Source organism: Notolepis coatsorum (genome assembly GCF_963971535.1).
Source record: "Notolepis coatsorum genome assembly, chromosome: 3".
In the NCBI taxonomy this organism is placed as follows: domain Eukaryota; kingdom Metazoa; phylum Chordata; class Actinopteri; order Aulopiformes; family Paralepididae; genus Notolepis; species Notolepis coatsorum.
In genome coordinates this window covers 175,439,317-175,457,009 of record NC_140167.1, presented here as the reverse complement: position 1 = coordinate 175,457,009, position 17,693 = coordinate 175,439,317, and the positions used below count along the sequence as shown (strand labels likewise).

The 17,693-nt window shown below is 44.6% G+C and overlaps 1 protein-coding gene across 3 annotated transcripts in view; it reads right to left on the bottom strand.

Moving 5' to 3' along the window:
* Window positions 1-13,891: 13,891 nt before the first annotated feature.
* The window catches only part of sf3b1 (splicing factor 3b, subunit 1), a 57,690-nt gene continuing 53,888 nt past the window's right edge, over window positions 13,892-17,693 (bottom strand). For all 3 annotated transcript variants that reach the window (XM_084310826.1, XM_084310827.1, XM_084310828.1), the window contains 2 exons: window positions 17,244-17,460; window positions 13,892-14,609 (listed from right to left, as the gene is read on the bottom strand). In XM_084310826.1, coding sequence (XP_084166952.1) covers window positions 14,451-14,609; window positions 17,244-17,460 — 376 coding nt within the window. In that variant the 3' untranslated portion in view covers window positions 13,892-14,450. The remainder of the gene's footprint in view (window positions 14,610-17,243; window positions 17,461-17,693) is intronic.

Sequence of the window (17,693 nt, the reverse complement as noted above, 5' to 3'; positions counted from 1 at the left end):
GAGGTGGAGCTCTGTCCTCTCTCTTGTCCCAGCCGTCTCCGTCTTGTCCCACGGAGCAGAGCCTTACGAACCCGGATGGACACCGTTGATGCTATCTTTATGGATGTTGTTGATGCCCTGTTGCCTCTGCTTACCTGTTACACCTATCTATGATTTTCCTTGTATTGTGATTTTGTTCTACCTTGTATTGATAACCAATTATTTACCAATGATCTTACCAATCATCAGTCGCCCACTTCAACACCGATTGCACCCCTGAGAGGGGGGGGGGGGTCTCATTGAATTGCCCTTCTGAGGTTTCTTCCTATTTTTACTATTACGGTTTTGTGGGTGTTTTTTCCCCTTATCTTTATTGAAGATTAAATATGCTCTAACTAAGTGTTAAGTAGCTCTACATTCCAACAGCCGTAGGGGCAACAGTGGCTCAGGAGGTAGAGTGGTCGCCTGGTGATTGGAAGGTTCCCAATTTGATTCCCGCTCCTCCCGGCAGCGTGTTGAAGTGTCCTTGATACTGAACCCCTAACTGCTCCCAATGAGCAGGTTGGCACCACCTTGCATGGTTGCCTCCTTCTTCGGTGTGTGGATGTCTGGGTGAATGTGAGGCATACGTTGTAAAGCACTTTGGATAAAAGCACTATATAAATGCAGTCCATTTACCATTTATCATGGGTCTCCCAGTCCCTCCCTGTCATTAATAGAAATGCTGCTGTTTCCACTCTTGAACCCCTAGACTCGGTCTATCATTCCGCCCATAGATTTGTTACTGGTGATAGCTATGGTACTCACCATTGTATCCTGTATGATAAGGTGCGGGCTGGTCTTCTCTGGCAGAGAGGCGTAATAAACATCAGTATCTATAAAGCCCTTACGATGGTTTCAACCGGAAAAAATGTGCCGGAAGGTCTGGATTCTTACATATCTCGATGTGATTTATCAAGAAATATCTACAGCAAGAATTTTGGGTCTCAATGAATCCAAAATGACAATGTGGTTAGAAGTGGTGGAGAGAATAAAAGCTAGCATATAATGGTAGTGTATGGTTAGGAACAAGTTATAATGGTTGGATTATCCAATGGGGGGTCCGGGGGGGGGGGGTACGAGCAAGAGCATATGTGTGTAGGGTATTAGATACTGTAACAGGTATTAGGGGTATATCCTGTATAAGACAATTAACTAAATGGTGATTTCATTGGATGTGCACTGTCAACTAATGCTTGTATATCTTATCGTGTGTTGTCATGTTTGTTTATGTGTTTGTTTAAAAAATAATAAAAAAATAAAATACAAAAAAAAAAACTTATTGGAAAGCTACCGCCTTACATCAAAATTATACCAGATTGGAATTTTGGACCCTAACTTGCTCAAATGATTGGCTTATGCTTTTAAGGTCCTCCAAGCATAGGCTGAAAGTCAGCCTTTTATTTTAGTGCTCCAAATTCATGGAACGATCTTCAACACACCTTAAAAACCACTACTCTCCTAACATATGGAAAGTTTAAAACCATGATCACAAACCACTGTTTTAACTGATTATTCTTCATTTGCATCTGTGTTTGTCTTATTTATTATATTAACGTGTCTATTCACTCAACATCATTGTAAATGACGGACATTTCTAAAAGGTTTGTAATTAAACATTGGACTGTGCAAATAATATGTGACTTGACTTTGACTTTACTAGAAGGCCTGCACCCCAATTTGGGCCTCGACCAATAGAAACCAGGCAACACACACAACAGAAAGAGGACTGACTGGGAAAATGTGATTCAGACCAGCCAAAGCCCTGGGTCAGACCAAATATGAGTCATCTCTTCCTCACAGGTCCTCTGTCACTTGCCCTTCACTGGAGAGGCCTGAGGTAATACCCTTTCTGTGGCATACATGAGCAAACACACACACACACACACACACACACACACACAGCCATTTCTTCATGCATTGTGGCGACACTCCATATACTTACATTAATTCCCTAACTCCTTACCCTAATCATAACTATGTGAGAATGCTATTCATCGACTACAGCTCGGCATTCAATACCATAGTCCCCTCCATACTCATAGCCAAGCTCAGGGACCTGGGCTTGGGCTATGACCTCTGCCAGTGGGTCTTGGACTTCCTGACTGGCAGACCCCAGGTGGTGAGAGCAGGCAACTGCACCTCCTCATCCATCACCCTCAACATAGGGGCCCCCCAGGGCTGTGTTCTGAGTCCCCTCCTCTACTCCCTGTACACACACGACTGTGTGGCTCAGCGGAGTAGCAATACAATCGTCAAATTTGCTGACGACACAGTGGTGGTGGGCCTGATCTCTGCCAACGACGAGAGGGCCTACCTGGAAGAGGTCAAGGTCCTGGCGGGATGGTGCCAGGAAAACAGCCTCTCCCTGAACGTCAGCAAAACAAAGGAGATGATTGTGGACTTCAGGAGGTCGGGGGTCAAGGACTACAGCCCCCTCAGCATCGACGGGGCACCGGTTGAGAGAGTCAACAGCTTCAAGTACCTCGGAGCCTACATATCCGAGGACTTGACATGGACCATACACATTAACAGTGTGGTGAAGAAGGCACGACAACGCCTCTACTTCCTCAGGCGCCTAAGGAAGTTCCAAGTCAGCCAGAAGATCCTTAAGAACTTCTACTCATGTACAATAGAGAGCATCTTGACCGGCAACATCACCTCCTGGTTTGGGAATAGCACTGCAAAAGACCAAAGCAGACTACAAAGAGTGACACGTTCAGCCGAACGCACAATTGGAGGGGGGCTCCCCACCCTCCAGAACATTTACTACAAGCGTTGCAAGGGGAAGGCTAAGAGAATTATTAAGGACTCGAGCCACCCGAACAACTGCCTCTTTGAACTGCTGCCGTCAGGCAAGCGATACAGGAGTCTCAAGGCGAGCACAGAAAGACTCAGAAGTAGCTTCTATCCCCAGGCCATCAGGCTGCTAAACGAACAATGAATGAACACTACACAACAACAACCACCAAACACACATAGCACACACATCCACACGCACACACTCACTTTAAACAAACACACTGTAGCACCCACTACACACACTTTATAGCACACACCCACTTTAAACAAACACACTGTAGCACCCACTCCCCACACTTTATATTTATGGATGAAGGATTGCACTACAACTCGTACACCTTACTGTAAATTGTACCTAAAATTGTACCTCATCCCATTTCTGCTTTGCACTAGATAGTACTGTACATTAGTACACTGCATAGTATTGTGTATTGTATATTATATGGTAACTCAGAACATTGTACATATGTCTATACCGAACAACTGTGACCTCATTTTCTTCTTCTAAATTCATGCTATATTATGTTATTATGTTATTTGATACTATCTTGTCTAGCACAGTCTCTGGAGCGTAACAGTAAGAAGCATTTTGTATGAAAGTATTCTGTACTTCTGTATGACAACTATTAAAGAACTTGAACTTGAACTTGAACTTGAACCCCTAACTCTAAAATAGCTCTTATACCTTGTCTGCCAATATGCCCACAACCCCCAAAGAAACCTTGTTTTCATCACTAGTGGGGACATGTGGTCTCTACAATGGTAGGAAAACAAGGCCACACACACAGTAGCATCTACAGGCAATTGCCTCTATGTTGTTAGTCCTCTATTTTTTTCTTACACACACACGACAGTGGCTCGGGAGGTAGAGCAGTCGTCTGGTAATCTGGACATTCCCGGTTCGATACCCGCTCCTCCCAGGCAGCGTGTCGAAGTGTCCTTGAGCAAGACACTTAACCCCTAATTGCTCCCGATGTGCAGGTTGGCACCTTGAATGGTCGCCTCTGCCATCGGTGTGTGAATGGGTAAAATGTGAGGAACAAATTGTAAAGCGCTTTGGATAAAAGCAATATATAAATGCAGCCATTTACCATTTACACACACCCACACAGTCCTTCTAGACCTCATATGGTCCGACTCCTTTCTGCCAGACTGGCAGATCCAAAGCATGGATGGTGTCTGCTTGGGAAATCTGGGTCAAAGCACATGGGCCCCACTATTGAGCTGTGGGGAGCTGACGGGATGGAAGGAAACGTGGGGGAGGGGGTTCGTTTTGTGTGTGCAAACGAATATGCATGTGTGTGAAGTGGGGGGAGACCTTGCACAGATGTTGCCAGATGTACGACAATTATCATATTTGCACAATAATTCTGCCTTCTGTACGATTGGTTTTGCCCTCTGTACGCCTATTTTTTTTTATTGGTTATAATAATAATAATAATAATAATAATAACTTTATTTGTATAGCACTTTTCATACAGAGGTTGCAGTTCAAAGTGCTTCACAACAGCAAAAAATACAGGCATAAGCGAGCATAAAAAGATAGACAGGTAGAATCACAGTGTTTCACATTAGGATCTAGCATCCCAATAGGCTCTCCGCTTACAGTTTTCAGTAACACAAATAGTAAAAATAGTTTAAAATGATTCAGTTTAAAAATAGTCAAAAAATTATAAAATAGAACGGACATAAAAAATACAGGCATGAGCGAGCATAGCAAGATATGGCAAATCACAGTGTTTCACATTAGGATCTAGCATCCTAATAGGCTCTCTATTCAGTAATACTCCTGTAGTTCATGAACAAATAATCACAGTGTTTCACATTTGGATCTAGCAAATAATAAGAATAAAATGATTCAGTTTAAAAATAGTCATAAATAATCAGTGTTTCACATTTGGATCTAGCAAATAATAAGAATAGTTTAAAATGATTCAGTTTAAAAATAGTCATCAGTAAGAAGTAAAAAGTGCAATAACCGACACATGAATTTGATAGGCAGTGTAAAAGAGTAGGCAGGGTAAGAATAAATACAAGTTGTGTCAGGATATCCCTGATGTTTCCTCTTGCCACTAGGTGGTAGCAGATATCTATCAGTGAAATGCCTGAGCAAAGAGATAGGTTTTAAGCTGTCTTTTAAAGATGTCTAGCGAGTTGGCTTCCCTGATGTTTTGGGGTAGTTTGTTCCATAGTTTTGGGGCATAGTTGATAAAGGCTGCATTACCGATCCTCTTTTGACTGCTTCTGGGAGCCTCTAGTAGTCCAGCAGCTGATGATCGCAGTGTTCTTGCTGGTGTGTAATTTATTAGAGTGTTGGCGATGTAGCTAGGTCCCTGTCCATTTAGAGCTTTGTATGTAAGGAGAAGGACCTTAAAGTCAATTCTAAATGTTACAGGAAGCCAGTGTAAAGCGGCTAGGACTGGACTAATGTGCTCTCTCCTTTTGGTTCTAGTTAGCAGTCGGGCTGCAGAGTTTTGGATTAGCTGAAGCCTCTCTGTGGTTTTCTTAGGGAGACCTGTGAAAAGTGCATTACAGTAGTCTAACCGGCTAGATATGAATGCATGAATTAGCTTCTCAGCATCGTTCTGATTAATAAATGGTCGTACTTTTGCTATATTTCTGAGATGGAAGAACGATGTTTTCGTCACTTTGCTAATATGAGAATTGAAGTTCAGTTCTGAATCTATGATAACCCCAAGACTAGTGACCTCAGATTTGATCCAAGGGGTTAGTCCCCCCAGGTTCTTTATTAATGTTTCTTTTTTAGTTTTGGAGCCGATAATTAGAATTTCAGTTTTGTTCTCGTTTAGTTTCAGGAAGTTCTTACTCATCCATTTATTTATTGCCAGTAAGCAGTCTGTAATGGAGCTAATCGCTGTATCATTTGGTTCAGCAGATATGTACAGTTGTGTATCATCCGCATAGCTATGGAAATCTACATTATGTTCTCTGATGATATCACCCAGCGGTAACATGTAAAGGGAGAAGAGTAAAGGACCTAAGCAACTCCCTTGTGCAACTCCATAGTTGTTGTCGTATATATCAGACATGTGATCTCCTAGTTTAACATAGAATTTCCTCCCTCTGATGTATGTTATGACTTGCAAATGATAATTTCCCTCAAATCCCCCAAAATACGATAATCTTAAACCTCGGGGACAATATTTTACGTTTCCCCATCTGGCAACACTGACCTCTCAGCAAAGGCAGCTTAGTTTAGTGTGACTGACTTTTGTGGGAGGGCTGGGAGGGCCGGGCTTGATCTCTGCTCTTTGAGTAGTAGTAGTGCTTTCATACGAGTTCTATGGTTCAACGGAGTTGTCGCTCCCCCATCCATTCATCCGTACAACTCCGACCTGACCTCTCCTCTCTCTGCGGCGAGGAACAGACAAGAGCGAGAAAGAGAAGGTCTCGGGGGGGTAAAGGAAGTGGCAGAGAATTCCATATTTTTCCGGGAGGTACAGATGTTTAGTATCTGGTACATTTCCGGCGCATTGAAACCCCATCTCGCTAGCAGTCGGACCTAGTACCTGTTCCCCTTCATAAAGGGTTGAGGATCCGTGAGAAGACGTGGTTTTGTGATTATAGGGTCTGCTGAGGACTCGCGGAACACAGCCATGCATCTCTTAAAGCTTGCTCACATTCTGAGCCCATGCTAGCATCAGCCCCCCCCCCCCCAGGTGCTCGCTGCCATATCTGGGTTATAACTTGACCCCCAACAAGGCCACAGGGATGAGGGCTGGGGGATATGGTGAAAACATGATATCACAATGTTTCTTATTTTTGACAGTATTTCTCTCATATTTCTATATTCAGATCTAATTCTATTGCCTATATTTGTCTTTCTACTATTACCCTGCCCATACCTGTACCTCCCCTACCCTGCTATGATTCCCAGAATTTCCCCATGGGGATCAATAAAGGAATATCTTATCTTATTTAGTTTTTTGCACCTTTCTAAAAGCTATGTGGATGTATTATTTATTAAAATTAAATAAAAATGCTGTTATCTATAGCACCTTTAAAAATATATATAATTTTACAATTTCTACACATTAACAGCGGTATAGTAAAAAGCCATACCGTTGCATGGATCCATGAGGGTAGCACCACACAGCCCTACCATGCTACCCCCATGGCCTCTCCCTGCTTGATCTTGTTGTGTCTCAGCAGGATGGTGAGTCCGATTAGGACGACAATAGGCTCGTCATGCAGGCGATACATCTCCCTCCATAAACACAGCCAACACAAGCAGTGTTGTGCTACTTTCTCAACCCCAGGCAAGCGGACTAAAATAAGAACACATCTTTAATTTAGAGCAACAGCCTGGGGGAGTGGATGCAGGACGATGGAGGGTAAACACACAGGGGAAATACCCAGTACGACTATAGTCATCTGTTGGCCTCTGAACAGCTCCACACAGGGGGGAGGTCATTTGATTTTGATGGTGACTAGAGTGAAATATCAGTAGAGGCAAATGGTTTAGACGAGGAAGACTTTCATTATGCGCCATCCTACAGAGGAACTGTCTAAACTGGACGGGGCACTTTTTTTTTTATCCACTTTTTCTATTTTTCTCCCATCCCAATTACGCCTTGCCAATTCTCCCTTCAATTCTCCCCTCCCCTGTCTCGAACGTTGCTAGACCATGCCTCCCACTGCTCGGCTGCAGTGAGGACGAAGCCTTGCATCACATGTCCCCTCCGGTACACGAGGAGGCAGCCGTCGCATCTTTTCACCTGTACAGCGCAATCTCTCAGTGGTGATGAGTAACGCATGGGAGGCTCACGCTGCCCCTGTTACTTCCTGATTCTGCTGTACAGGCGCACCAACCGACCTGTAGGAGTCGCTGTCCACAACGTCCGATCCCCACCCACCGGCTTTCCCACCCCTAACACTGCCAATTGTGTTAGTATGAACGACCAGCCAAGCTGGTAGCAACGCCGAGAGCTGGGCTCGAACCCAGCATCTCCTGCGTTAGTGGCGAGCGCCTTGCCCATTGCGCCACTTAGCCGCCCTGACGGGGCACTTTTTACATTTAAATTCCATGTGGATAACCTTGCCTCCAAGTTGCGACAGAAAATTGGCTTCCTGTACAGAAACAGAACCAGCTTCCCTTTGATTAGTAGGAAGAGAGTTGTCAAAGCAGTTTTCTTATCAGTCCTGGACTGTGGTGATGTAATTTATAGGCATGTTGCGGCCTCAACCCTTAAATCATTAGACTCTGTATATCACTCTGCTGAGTCTGCTCCTTATACTACATCATTATTGGAATGGAATTTTGGAACCCGCTAGTGTCTGGCTGTTCCCAGTTTTCCCGGAACAAGGGCAAATCTGCATTTTGCTATGACGCCCCTCTAGCTCATGGAATGAACTCCAACAGTCCTTAAAGCTTGAGATTCTCCCCTTTGTTGCAGAGTTTAAAACCTTGATCTCCAACCATTGTCAAAAAACATTCTGTATGAACACTCAACGTGACTGTAAATGAGGGAAACCTCAGTTGCCTTTCGAGTTTAAATAAAGGTTTGAAATTAGATGAAATCCGGGGCGGCTGGGTAGCGCAGCGGACTAAGCGCTCACCTACCACCGCAGAGACACTGGGTTCGAATCCAGCTGTCAGCGGTACCTCCGGCTTGGTCAGTCGTCCTTACTAACACAATTGGCAGTGTTAGCGGGTGGGAAGCCGGTGGAGTATGTATCCTGGTCGTTGTAAAACAGCGATTCCTAGTGGTCGGTCGGGGCACCTGCTCAGCAGGGAAGGGATCTGGGTGAGGTAGTGTGATCCTCCCACGCATTACACTCCCCCAGTGAGAGTCCTCGCTGTTAGGTGAAAAGAAGCAGCTGGCTGACTCCACATGTATCGGAGGAGACATGTGATAGTCTTCAACCCTCCCTAGGCCGGCAAGTGGGGGGGAAATGTGTGCAACGACCAGGAAGGGAATTGGCATAACGACTAAATTGGGATGGGAGAAAAATACGGAAAAAAGGGGGGAGAAAAAATGTATCAAAAAAGAAATTAAATTAAATCTTAGAGGAACTGTCTGGAAATTCTAAACTGGACAGGGCCTGTTAAAAAAACAACCAAAAACAAATTGAATACAAACAAGACCACTTAAGTGATAGAGTGAATGATTCCTATGAGGTATAAAAACAGATTAGCGAAAATACGTGCGTATGTACTAGGGGTGGGGGGAAAAAATCGATACGTAGTAGTATCGCGATACGTTGCGTGGCGATACTGTATCGATACAGGGACGCCTAGTATCGATATTTAATTATTCACAAAAAAAAAAGATTTAAAGATATATATTTTTTTGTATAAGTTGCATTGTTCATTTCAATACCTGTAATAGTACAGTAGTCCACGCACACGTGTGCATCCAGTTAAGTTTGAATATGACTAATACAAACAGTTCAGTTTGTCAGGTACATGCAACACAGATGACAGTGTTTACATCTGTCTGCGTGAGAAAATACCATGTTCTGCAATAAAACTGATTGAAGTGAGATGAACAGACTGAACTTTATTTTATTAGATAAAACATGTTCAATCAATCAATCAATCAATCAAATGTATTTGTATAGCACGTTTAAACATGACGCTTGTCAACCAAAGTGCTTCACATGGCTAAGCTAAGTACAAAGTATAAAATAAACAGAGAAACAAAATAAAATCAACGGATAGACAAAGGAAAAACAGAACAACACGTCAACAAGTACGGCAAGAGTCAAAGTGAGTCAGGGAAGGCCAGGCGATATAGGTGGGTTTTGAGTTTTGATTTAAAAGACTCGATGGAGGGGGCAGATTTGATGGACATGGGGATGCTGTTCCAGAGGTCAGGGGCTGCGACCGCAAAAGCACGTCCCCCCCTAGACTTGAAGTTGGACCTACGAGTGGTTAGGAGACCCTTATCAGCCGATCTGAGGGCCCTGGCGTTGGTATAGGGGGTGAGGAGGTCTGCTAGGTAAGCAGGGGCTTTACCATTTAGGGCTTTGTACACCATTAAGAGGACCTTGAAGTCTATTCTAAAGCGCACCGGGAGCCAGTGGAGGGAGGCAAGTACAGGGGTGATGTGAGCTCTCTTCCGGGTACCTGTGAGCAGTCTAGCGGCAGCGTTTTGGGGGAGTTGTAGACGGGCTATGGTGGATTTATTTAGCCCCAGGTACAGGGAGTTACAGTAGTCTAAGCGTGAGGATATGAAGGCATGAATTATTCTTTCCAGGTCTGAGGGGGAGAGAATGGCCTTGATCTTGGCTATGGACCGGAGCTGGAAAAAGCATCCCTTCACCACCGAGTTTACCTGCCTATTGAAGGAAAACTCGGGGTCAAAGAGCACGCCCAGGTTTTTAACAAAGGGCTTGACTAGGGGAGACAGGTTACCCAGGCTGCTGGCAATGACATTGGTTTGGTTTGGAGGGCCGAAAAGGAGGATTTCACATTTTGAGTGATTGAGTTGTAGAAAATTGTGTGCCATCCAGCATTTGATGTCGTCTAGGCAGGAATGAAGACTGTCAAGATTGTTTATATTGTTGGGTTTCATGGGGAGATAGACCTGAGTGTCGTCAGCATAAAAATGGAAAGAGATGTTGTGTTTTTTAATTATCAGACCAAGGGGCAGCATGTATAGGGAGAATAGGATAGGGCCAAGGATGGAGCCTTGTGGAACCCCGCAAGAGAGAGAGGCAGAGGGGGAGGAGCAGTTTCCGATGTTAACGGAAAAGCTTCTGTCACTGAGGTAGGAGGTGAACCATGATAGGGCTGTGCCACTGACACCAACTGCTTGGTGGAGACGGTCAATGAGGATAGCATGGTCTATTGTATCGAAAGCTGCACTGAGGTCTAAGAGCATAAGGACAGCGCAGTCCCGGTTGTCTGTAGTGAGGAGCAGGTCATTGGTGACCTTAAGCAGGGCAGATTCTGTGCTGTGGTTGGCTCTGAAACCTGACTGAAATGTGTCCAGGATGTTATTCAAGTGCAGGTAGGGAGACAGCTGAGAGAGAATAGCCTTTTCAAGGACCTTTGATAGGAATGGGAGCTTGGAGATTGGCCTGTAATTATTGAGCTGGGTGGAGTCTAGGTTGGGTTTTTTCAGAAGGGGCTGGACCACTGCTTGTTTGAAGCAGGTTGGAACGGTACCAGTGACTAGGGAGGTGTTAATGATAGAGGATGCTGGGGCCAGTTGTGGGAAATACTTCTTTGAGAAGAACAGAGGGAACTATGTCAAGGGGGGAGGTGGTTGGTTTCATGGCTGAGACTATATCTGTGAGAGTAGAGAGGGTGATGGGTTGAAAACAGGCCAGGGTGGATGAACAGGGCGGCGAGACATCTAAGCTACGTGTAGGTGGTGTGATGTTGTTTCTGATTACCTCAACTTTGTTTATGAAGAATTTTAAGAATTCCTCACATTTGGTTGGAGACACATCCAGGCTAGTTCTAGGGGGGGGGGCTAATGAAAGAGTTAATGGTGGCAAATAGGGTCCTGGGGTTTTGAGAGTTACGGATGAGGTCTGAGAAGTATGCGGCTCTCGCTGCTTTAACTGCTAACTGATAACTGATGCGAGTGTCTCTAAGCATCTCGAGAGAGACATGGAGTCTATCATTTTTCCACTTACGCTCTGCTCTCCTGTACTCTCTCCTCTGGGCTCTGGTGGTGTCATTTAGCCACGGCTGGCCCTTAGACTTTGTTTGTTTTTTTAGTCTAAGGGGGGCTACTGAGTCCAGAATGGAGAGGCAGGTGGAATTAAACAGGGATGTGAGTTCATCTATTTTAAGGTGTGTTGACAGTTTTACTTTGCAGTTGAAAAAAGGTAATACATTGCAATATATCGGAATATTAATATCGCAATACTCAGCATATCGCAATATTTAGTATCGCAATACTATCGTATCGTGAGGCCTCTGGTGATTCCCACCCCTAGTATGTACAGACCTTTTCAAACATAACAAACATGGGTCCCAAGTTAATTTCCTGGCAGCTGTTCGCCTAGCAATGGAATTCCACCAAAAAGGTCGTTACAATAGAGGCTATAATACCTTTTTTTTTTTGATCCACTTTTTCTCCCATTTTTCCATATTTTCTCCCATCCCAATTTCGTATCATCCAATTCAACCCTCCCCTGTCACGAACGCTGTTTCTTGCCTCCCACAAGCCGGCTGCAATGTGGACTAAGTCATACATAGCACAAGTCCCCTCCGGTACTTGAGGTAACAGCAGTCGCATCTTTTCACCTGCGCAGCTCGATCTCTCAGTGTCGAGGAGTAACGCGTGGGAGGCTCACGCTGCCCCCGACACTTCCTGATTCTACTGCGCAGGCGCACCAACCGACTTGTAGGAGTCGCTTGTTCACAACGTTCGATCCCCACCCTTCAGTTTTCCCTCCCCGTAATACGGCCAATGTGTATTACTGCGGACGACCAGCCAAACTGAAAAACAATGTGGAGAGCTGGATTCGAACACGCGAATCCTAGCGTCTCCACACTGGTGGCGAGTGCCTTGCCCACTACACCACCTAGCCGCCAGAGGCTATAATACCTTTACTGACAATTAGCGCCATGAATCATCAGACAAATGCTGGTTTGTGACACTACTACTTCAGTATCTAAATTCAGGAATCCCTTTCTCTCAGAAGCTTTGTAACTCACGTGAATTTGAACATGGGTCCCTTGCATAGTAGGTAACCAAACATCACCCAGTCGGCAAGAGTGAAATCCCCCCCCTGGACAAGGGAGATATTAGGCTTACTAGGCTTCAATCCACACAGGGCTACACCGCAGATACAATTACAAGCATCAAGTGCATAAAAACTGCACCTTCCTAGATCAGGGTCATCAGTCCAAATGTTGCCCTCAGTGGTTTTTGGCCCGTCAAATGGTTCCAAAGAGTGGGAAGATATGACATCACATTTACATTTATAAATAAGCAATGCAATATTTGGGCTGCACAACCCACCACCCATATCACAAGATTTCCTGGCCCTCCACGAGAAAAAAGGGTGGGGCACCCCTGAACCAGATTGATGTCATTCTGGCCATCCTAGCTATCTCAACTTTGCACTGTTGGGACAAGTAATATCAGTACAAGAGGTCACCATCACTATGTCCACTCCCCTTGGATACAAAGCATGCCAATAGAGAGATCACAATTACCATGTCTACCCCCCTTGGATACAAAGCATGCCTATACAAGGTCACCATCACTATGTCCACTCCCCTTGGATACAAAGCATTTCTATACAAGGTCACCACCATCACTATGTCCACTCCCCTTGGATACAAAGCATGCCAATACAAGGTCACCACCACTATGTCCACCCCCCTTGGATACAAAGCCTGCCAATACAAGGTCACCATCACTATGTCCACCTCCCTTGGATACAAAGCCTGCCAATACAAGGTGACCATCACTATGTCCACCCCCCTTGGATACTAAGCCTGCCAATACAAGGTCACCATCACTATGTCCATTCCCCTTGGATACAAAGCCTGCCAATACAAGGTCACCACCACTATGTCCACTCCCCTTGGATACAAAGCCTGCCAATACAAGGTCTCCACCACTATGTCCACTCCCCTTGGATACAAAGCATGCCAATACAGGGCTATCCCCAGGATTTCCAAACAAGATGGCGCTAAGTTGCAACTAGGGGGTGGAGGCTAAACAAATTGCAATAAAGAAAGCCATTTGCTGTAATTTCCTGCAAGTTAAAAACTGAATTTAAATAAAATAGCAAAGGGTAAGTTCCAAATAAGTTTAAGTTATTTAAGTACAATATATAAGGTTGCACAAACGTTGGAACACGAAAACCCATGCACAGACACAGTGGAACAGAGGATCAAGCAATCATGTATTAGACCATTTCTAAGCTGGCCCCAAGCTTTCATTACAAAAAAATAAAATAAAAGATTTGCAGTGGTACTGTGCCCCTATATCAGTGTTTAGGGAAAGCCCTGCAATACAAGAGACCGTCACTATGTCCATTCGTTGGATAAAAAAACGCATAATTAGTCGTCAAATTCAGACGCTCATTATTCAGTGTGACGAAATAAAAACTCTACTACAGAAAATTTATTTTATACACAAACATTTTTATTAAGTCAAATAAAGCAACATTGTGATAAGAACAGGTGTAGTCTGACTGGTAGAAGAGCAGAAGGAGCAGCACTGAGGCCTAGCGGTACACAGAGAAACCAACACAACAACATTCTTTTAAACAATTCCACTTGACTGCTTTCTCGTTCCTTTAGGCAGGCTACTTACTCCGTCACTCCTTACTGGAAACGCATACAGAGAATTAAAACAAAACAAGAAATACATACAGGCTCTACATTGTTCTGTTTTATGCTTCCCCTAATTTTACAACTTCTTTTCAATATAAAACGAAAGAAAGAAATCGATTGGTGTTTTGGTGTCGGCCGGCTGAGGCTGAATGTGGTGTCGGGGTTATTGTTGTTGGGCACCCACTACCAAGATCAACGAGGCTAAATAATAATAACGATAAAAAAATGGACTGAGTCCTATGCCAGGATAGATAGGACAAAGGAGAGAGACGGGAGAGAGACATAATTGTGTGAGAGAGAGAGAGAGAGAGAGAGAGAGAGAGAGAGAAAGAGAGAGAGCATGAACTTGTATTTACACCACGTACTCCAGCTCGCAGCGGACAAAAGGGTTCTTCTCGTCGTTGTAGACCTGTGGGTAGTGGGCGATCAGGGCGTCTTGGGAGCCAATGTAGATGGAGTTGTAGATCTTCCAGTACACATCCCTCACCTTCCTGGCCGGGTGGAAAAGACCCTGGGAACACAGGCAACACAGCACGTTTTAATTCAGTTCTGTTTATTAAAAAACATCTTATATATAAACAAAGTTTGGACATTTGTGGCACATTTTTTATGGGTGCAACCCACATGCTGCTCATCGCACAAATGCATGTTCCTTACAAATGGGGCACCATTTAAAAAAAGGGAAATAAACAGGCTTTCCAACAGTATAAAAACTATTGCCAAGAAGCATTGTTACAACAGAAATAACAAATAACCTACCATCAAACAAACACACATTTCCAAACTTTTTGTTCGATGTTTATATTAAAAAGAGGGGAATCTGTTATTTTCACTGGGTGAAAAGTTACATTGTAAGGGATGCATCGACTTTTAACACTTTAATCGCCGAAGACGCTGGACAGCGTCTTTGATATCAATATTTCAAAAATCTGTGATCGAAATCAGATTTCTCCCCCGGAGACATTATATGTACTGGTGAGCCCCTCTCAATTCTCCAACGGTTCAAAGAGCGCCATCTGGTGGCCGATCGGCCGCTCGCCCAAACAGGAAGTGATGCGGATGAAGTGGTGCTCACCCATATTTCGTCCGGGCACTCGCTATCATTAGCAGGACTCCATCTTGACACAATGGATGTCGATCGGTTGCAAATAACTCGATAAACGACATGATTTGGACGTATATACTATTATACAACCTGGAATATCTCTGCTCCACGCTCATCGCCCAACGCTATGAGGAAGCTACGGTAAGATTCAGCGTTTTTTTTTAACGTGTTCCATATAAACTGCTCTGATGATCATATCACCCACACTAGATGAATGATATAACGTTGCCCACGGAATTATAAACGACCCCCGCCCATCCGGTCAACATCAGATCATACGTAGTAACTCTTAGAACCACGTCCAGTTGATTTTTTTTTTTATCTCGCACAGATTCCTACCAAACTGTATTTGATCATCAATATAATGCATTTAGGGCTATAAATCAAGTTCTGGAGAAAGCTGCAGAAAACGATAAAAACATACTTATACTTTAGACCGTATTTTAGTATGAATATGTGAATGAAAAAGTATAACGTTGCTACACCCTGAACAATAGATATAGGACGTTGAATGGGCCATAGTAATGTCAATTTAGCAATAAAATTTAAAATGTTATAGCCCTGCAAAGAAGGGGAACTTCTCCATGTTAAATAGGGCTGGCGAGGGATGGTAAATTATGAATTTAACCCCGGCGATCAAAGTGTTAAAAAGGTTGATTCTGTAATGCAGTCAAACGGCAACCTCCGCTTGGTATTGCACCTTGTTTACATTCTTTTGTTTTGGTCTATGTGTGGGTTGGAGTTTCAGTAAATTATTATAGTGCGTTTTTCCAGACCTCTATGGCCAGGAATAGCAACTTATTCCCCATCTTCTTCCCTCAGACCAAAACAAAAAATGTAAACCAAGTGCAATACACAGCAGGGCTCTTTTGCCTAGGGTCACTGTTTGACGGCATTAATAGGTGCACATAGAAAAAAACTAAAACAACAATGTTGATATTTTTCTCACACATCCTAAAAAGATAGTTAATCAGTTTGAATTTGTCCTCATGTGAAGTCTTTAAAGTTTAAATCGATGTTGCTGGGGTGGCTGGGTAGCGCAGTGGACTAAGCACTTGCCTACCACCGCAGACTCTGGGATTGAATCCAGCTGTCAGTGGTACCTCCGGCTTGGTCAGTCGTCCCTATACTACACAATTGGCAGTGTTAGCAGGTTGGGAAGCCGGTGGGGTACGTGTCCTGGTCGCCTAAATATTAAAGGCAACCAACTTGTGTCTAACCACGCCCAACTTGCGTCTAGCCACGCCCCCGCGGCAGCAGCAGAGCGTAGCGGCAGTAACCGCCCCTTATTCAGTATCCAAAAATAGCTCAATTGGCAAAGCTGCATGGCTGTGGATCCTACGGCTCGTTGCTGGCTAGTTCGATTCCCTTCAATTTAACGTGCATTCGCATTCTTTCGCCGTTAAGTTTAGGCATAACTTTAAGCATTGTTTCGGAGTTGGTTAAGGTTAGGCATTGTTTCGGAGTTGCTTAAGGTTAGAAGGGTTAAGTTTAGGCGCTGTTAAGGAGCTGGTTAAGGTTAGAGTTTGACTTAGAGAATGGCAATAGACAGCCTATTTCCGCGCTGCAGCGCGAGGCAATAGACAGCCTATTTCCGCGCTGCCGCTCTCTCGCGCTGCCGTGGTCACATGGGCGTATTGGCCAATCAGAGAAACGCTAAACACAAGTTGGTTGCCTAAAATATTCACGCGTCCTGGTCGTTGTAAACTGTGACTCCTACTGATCGGTCGGGGCGCCTGTTCAGCAGGGAGGGGATCTGGGCAAAATAGCACAAACCTCTGCACGCATTACATTCCCCCAGTGAGTCCTCGCTGTCAGGTGAAAAGAAGCAGCTGGCGACTCCACATGTATCGGAGGAGGCATGTGGTAGTTCTACACCCTCCACAGGCCGACAGTGGGGCAATGCACCCAATGACCAGGAAGGGAATTGGCATAACGACCAAATGAAAAATACAGAAAGCCCAAAAATAAATAGAATAAAAAAAGTACTATAGAGATGATAGATATTTCCTCCTGTGTCCGATGGATGCTCGGGCTCACCTGTAAGCAGTACTGGAGCATCCGGCAGGGCCCGATGGCCACCCGCAGCCCCTCCAGAGCCCCCATGACGGCCTGGATGACGTGGGGCGACGTCTCGAACACGTTGGGCCAGACGTAGTTGAGCAGGTGGTTCAGGGAGTCCTCGCAGCCGAAGCCGTAGACGCCCAGCGACATGTGTTGGACCACGGCGCTGGCCGTCTGTCTGTGGACAAGATCTCTGCAGAGAGGGAGACGAGGGGTGGTGGTCAGGACTAGACACACACTGAAGACAAGGCTACCAGCATGATCACAGACACAGGGTATCAGCAGGCGTCGACAAGTTAAATCCAAGACTTTTTAATACCCACTTATAGCCAAATCTAATAGCACTTTCATCACCATACTAGCAAAATAAACAAAAAACAAAACACACAAGCAACAATGACGTGGCAGCTGCACTATTATCACACG